Source organism: Notothenia rossii (genome assembly GCF_949606895.1).
Source record: "Notothenia rossii genome assembly, chromosome: 1".
In the NCBI taxonomy this organism is placed as follows: domain Eukaryota; kingdom Metazoa; phylum Chordata; class Actinopteri; order Perciformes; family Nototheniidae; genus Notothenia; species Notothenia rossii.
In genome coordinates, this window is record NC_136912.1 from 28,410,381 (window position 1) to 28,416,380 (window position 6,000).

Genomic DNA, 6,000 nt, shown 5'->3' on the forward strand with positions numbered 1-6,000 from the left:
CACACACACACACACACACACACACACACACACACACACACACACACACACACACACACACACACACACACACACACACACACACACACACACACACACACACACACACACACACACACACACACACACTCTAGATGTGTCCTCCCCCCTTATGTGCCCAATCCCCCCATGTTAATCACACGTGACCTGGCACTCACAAGCACACACGCACACATAACAATTTGACACATTTCCCGCTCTTATGTGCCTGCCTATCCCCCCACATGGTTCACACCTGGCACACGCAATACATGTTCAGTGTCTATTCTTTGTATATTTACTGCAGTTTTTCATGTATAACAGTAGTCTGATACAATATTTACAGTTTGAAAGGGTGTTAAATTAAATTTGGTGATGATTAATGTTGTTTGTGTTAATGTAATAGAAGTTAAAATAGGACCGGTCAAATTTGACCACGAACACCAAAGTAAGGGGGGGGAAACGAAGACAATAGGAGGGTTAAATGCAGCCATTATTAGGCTTTTATTAAAGTGGCACCGTGCTGGAGCATGGTACGGTTTGACAGCAGTGGGTCAGACAGTAGCTCTGAGTGAAAACCTCAGCCCTGCACTGATTGGAGGAAGATTGCTACTCTTCGTCCACTGATTGGAGGAAGATTGCTACTCTTCGCCCACTGATTGGTCGTCTGCACGGTCGTCGTCCTGTGGCCTCCGTCCAATCAGGACATTGCAAAGTTCTGCTGCGGAAGAGGGATGCGAAGGAGATGGCTGAATTTAGATAGCCCTGTGTTTGAGATTATCTTCACCATGGACCTTCTTCGGAGGAAAGAGGGCAGCAGAGGACGAGTACTGCTCGCAGTAGTGTTTGGGTGGTGTTTAGGGTCTGTGAGCTGTTTCGGACAAAACCTAGACAGCGAGTTGACGTTTCTGCTGCAAGCCGGAAAGTCCGAGTGTTTCTTTCAGACAGCAATAAAGAATGGGACGATGGAGGTCGAATATCAGGTAACTGTGTGTGTGTTTGGCCAGCAGACATACCAGCACTCAGTGTGTTTACATTTACATGCCCCCTTTGAAAAGCTAAAATGCTAATAGCAGCCTCAGAGGAACACCAGATGGAAGGCTAATCGTTACTCATTCCTTTAGCTAGCTGACATGCTGCTACTGTATTTGCATATTTTCTATAAACCAGCATAACACTGGTGCTGCACGCTAATGTTTGCTTATATTAATCTCTATGAAGTTAACGTGACACATTTTACAACTGCTGTACTGTAGCTAAATCATTTCCTGAAAAAAGTAAAGCCTTAAGGTCAAATCACACTTCATGAATCTAGCACCTTTTGTGCAAGATTGCAATAAAAAATACTTCCTGAAAGAGACAACCATAAAGGCTTTACTTAAAAATGATCAGTGATAACTACACAGGAAATGAGATTATATATTTGAAGCCTTCACACACTGCTCGTAGTAAATTGAATGAGTCACTGTGTTAATGATAAGCTGTACACGTATGTGAGACAGCTTCAGATCCTGGTGTCCTCTGATCCTCCAGCAGGTTGATCCTGTAGGAGCTCCTGGCCCAGGGAACCAGAAACAGGAAGTTTGTGTGAAAAGAGCGGCTAAGAAACAACAACATAGAATCACATTAAATTGATTTTGTTAAACAGGCAATAGTTTTAGCAATCCAAAGTTCAACAGCACAATCTTATGCAAGTCATTTCAAAGTGTTGATTTACAGTATGCCCCATTGTCAAAGTTAATAACTTATGAGCAACTGAAGTATTCATGATGAACTCTCCTGTCTTGAGCTGCAAAGATGAACTGTTTTTTTTGAAAATAAACAAAAAATGATCTGATTCTAGATTCTCAAATGTGAATAATTCATTATAATCAAGAACATACTAGACAGATTAACGAACAATGACAGTAAGTGTTACTTGCAGCTCTACTCCAGTCTAATGCTGCGTACACAATGTCCATTCAAGTTCTTAAAAATCAAAAGGGATGTCTTTACATATCCCCTTTGTTTGTCTAAACCCAGAAGACATACAGATTGTTATGATATTAAATTGAAAAAACAGAAAATCTAAATATTTGAATCTGAAACAGCATTTTCTGGCTTTTTTGCATACAAAATAATCGTTTTTTACAATGTGTTGCATATTTACTATATCACCTTACTAGTTGATACTTCATCTAAATATTGCAGCTATACTGCTGTCCAAGGTCACTTAAAAAAAAGAATATGTACACAGCAACATGTCTTATAATGTAAAGTCCCATTAGTCAGTGTGTTTAGTGGGAGAGTCCCAATCTAAGAGGCGACAATACGCTCTCTTGAAAGGCACGCCTAATCTCTCCTGGAAGTGTTTGTTTTAGCATCCTGTTGGCCTGGTACGCCTTGTTTCTGCCACTAGCTGTGTGTCATGACAGCTGTACACCAAGCTTATTACTGAGTGTGTATGTATTGGTGTGTGCACATGCAGGTAATATCAGGTGCGGGTATGGATGTCGATTTCACCATCATCTCTCCAGAAGGTGTCCATCTCATCTTCGAGTCTCGACGCTCCGACGGAGTCCACGTGTGAGTGCTGCCTCACATCGGCCTGAATTCTTGATCTTATAAAAATGATTATTTCCGTGGCATCTGATCTGTCTGTTTAACATTTGACTTTGACTTTGTGTCCTGATATTCCAGGGTGGAGCCAACGGTGGAGGGAGACTACCAAATGTGCTTTGACAACAGCTTCAGTCACTTCTCAGAGAAGATGGTGTTCTTTGAGATCATCATCGAGGGTCAAGCAGGAGATGTGACTGGAGATGAAGAGTGGCCGGGGCTGGAGGAGCCTGATGGAAGTCTCCTGGAGTACAAGCTGGATGACATCAGGGTGAGATGTTTTAGAAGTGCATTCAGAAAAGGGTATATAGTTGGACCTGAGATAAACCTCAGCTGTCCAGGGAATAAGAGGAGAGTAGAGTAACCATTTGGTTGAACCGAGGTCAGATTTTTCACATTTGAATAAAGATAAAATAAGCTCAGATAAGATGTACTTTATTAATCCCAATTTGGGAATTTGTTTTTGTTGCAGCAGCATACAACAAAACAAGGTATTGCACATAATAACACATTATAAGAGTAGAAATAAACAATTTAAAAATAGAAACATCTCAAAATAGAAATAAACCAGCATTAGAGAGTCAGAAAGATATACAGATGACCGTGAAGATAAAAAAATCTATAAACTGTCTGCCAAATAAAAACACTATTGAAGGGCCAATTTTCTGTGAATACCAAATACACAATATAAGCAGGATATAAATAGTAGGAAAACTTCCCTCAGGTTAAGATCTATCCCATTGCTCCTGTTGTACTTGTCTCCAAAAAAGACTAGATATCTATTGGCTTTTCAAAATAAAAGGCTATTATTATTATATATTATTGTCAAAAAGATCAAAACTAACACTCAACTGGATCAGTTACATGCATGGCCACAAAAGGACATACGTAAACCACAGTTTCCCTGGGTAAAAGGGCCATCATCCAAATGCACCTTTTAACCTGGTTTTGGTATTGTTAACTTATAAACACAGCGACCAGCTTTTCAATTAATGGTTTAGCCTCTTCTATTTGAAAACAACACATTTCTGGTCAGTTTTCTCCGTTTCGTCTTCAGTAAGGAACGAATTGAGCTTGTGGCTGAGCAACACAGACGGACTGGGGAAGTGGGAAAGTGTTGAAACATTTGGTTTATCGTAAATCTGCTGACAAGATGGAAAATATAGAATAACGTCAGCTTCAACCTGTGACTCCCAACAATGCTGGAAACATTAGCTACTCTGCGAGCGACACAGTGATGGTAACATGACCCAATAATGTGACTCGCCAGGTGACAGGCTGAACGGTAGGCCCCAACCACAAACATGTCTGTCAAAGGTTTATGATTAACCATTAACAGCCATGTTTACCACTTAGAATGTGTCAACAATAATACAAAATTCTGTGTACTTTTTAAAATTTCAAATGTTCTCTGTCTCTGATACCTCATGGGAGCAACCGCTTTTTTAAAACCGCTAAAACCTATCTCCAAATGTCCCCAGGAGTCCATGGACTCTCTGCACAAACGCTTGGAGCGCAGCCGGCAGATGCAGACGGTGTTGCGGGCTTTCGAGGCACGGGACCGAAACCTCCTGGAGGACAACCTGTGGAGGGTCTCCTTCTGGTCCTGCGCCAGTGTGCTGGTGATGCTGTGTGTGGCACTTACCCAGGTAAATGGAGGGCTGATAAACCACTGGGGATGTAGCCGCATCTGGAAAACGAAATAAATGATTGTCTTCTACCTGATATTGTTAGTTTAGGGGAAGATAAAAACATGATTACGATGTCTGTGCATCAGCTTTTTCTTCAGATCTACACGTGCCATTGTGGCAAGACAAGATCAAACTTCCTGTTCAGCAGGCAGCAGTCTGACGGCTGCAGCAAAATGTAGCTTACAATCTGTAGCTTTTAGCTGTGTGTTCATCTCCTCAATTTTATAAAACCAATTCTAAAAATTCAAATATTTCTTATATTTATATATTCTTCTTTATAAATTGTTCTACAGCCATAGGTTTAATGGGAAATTCAGTTTCCTTATAAAACAATGAATAAATAAGAGTATTAGGGTGTTGGAATGTATTTCATATATAAGGATGTCAATATAAAATAAATATTATTCTCTAAAGTAGAAACAATGCACAATGAATATAAGGTTGGAAAATACAACAGTTGCTAGTTTTAACATATCCATAAAACACGTCTGGTCTTTATCGAATACGGATACTTGTGTTAATTGAACAGATACACATCAGTGTCTCTGTACACCTCCACATCACATTCATCTTTGAATCGTCTCTCAGTTGGCATCGGATATAAACAATATATTCTCTCCACTTCCAGGTCTACACCGTCCGTAAACTGTTCGACGATAAGCGGAGGGTCTGCTCATAGAGGGATTCTTTTGAAGTGATGAAAGGAGTCCTATGAAAGAGAACAATCCAATACAAGACGTTCAGACTGTCCAATATACTGTATTTCTTTTGGTCTACATGAAGAATTCAACATCGATACAAATCTTGTTTTTATATCAGTTTTTGAGCAATAATTCAATGTTATCAGATCATGAAGGTTAACCAGAGGAGGAAGTTGATTGTTTTAATTTAATGCAGTGCCTTTAATGTCAAATGATTCCACAAACCAATGAGGAAATACATTTTAAAAGGCACAGTACACAGCTGTCAGTGTTGCATGCTGTCCTATGCTTCTGAAACTGGTTAAAGGTTTTTGGAATCTTTTTTTAAAGGTGATAATCCTTGCTTAAGGTTAAAGGTATGTTAAATTACACGACTCTACAAGTGATCAACAGAGCTCTTGGTCTGCTGGTTTACAAGGGATAACAATGTGCAATAGTGTTGTTGGTGTATTTGATCTTCCTGGCAGTTTACGATCTCTCCTTTATTTTAGAGATATGTCCGTCTGACAAGGTGTTTCCTTGGTTACAGCCGTTTTGATAGAGATGTTACTGACTTCTTTTTTTACAGCTCGAGTCCATGCATAGAAGATTTTAAGCGTGATTGCAAATAATGTACAATAGTCAGTACGCTTCCAGATGAATATGTAATAGGTATGTTTTTATGTTGGTTCAGACATGTATCAGGATTATCAACAAACTGAATGGTAGATGTGTGTCTCTGTTTGCTTTTCTAGACTATCCAACTTTCCTTTTCTGAGATGTATGTTTGTGTCAACAGAATGTGACGTTTCGATTCTGCTCAGACAGCCGCTGTGTTTTTTTTTTATAAGAACAAGCTTTTAATACACATTTCAAAAGAATAAGTACAATTCAGGTTTACATGGGGATTATTGATATCAATAAATGCATTTTTTACACAGGAAATACATGTTTTGTTGTGAGTTGTCTTTGATAAATAACTTAAATAGTAACAGAGTAATTTTTAAAAATGT

General features: G+C 39.4%; 1 protein-coding gene across 1 annotated transcript; it reads left to right on the plus strand.

The window, feature by feature from the left end:
• The first annotated feature begins 721 nt into the window (after nucleotides 1-721).
• Nucleotides 722-5,932, plus strand: tmed1b (transmembrane p24 trafficking protein 1b). Its single transcript, XM_079664681.1, has 5 exons — nucleotides 722-1,001; nucleotides 2,486-2,583; nucleotides 2,698-2,887; nucleotides 4,098-4,265; nucleotides 4,936-5,932. The coding sequence occupies exons 1-5, from the start codon at nucleotides 753-755 to the stop codon at nucleotides 4,984-4,986; spliced, it is 756 nt and encodes a 251-aa protein (XP_079520807.1). The 5' UTR covers nucleotides 722-752; the 3' UTR covers nucleotides 4,987-5,932.
• Nucleotides 5,933-6,000: the final 68 nt, after the last annotated feature.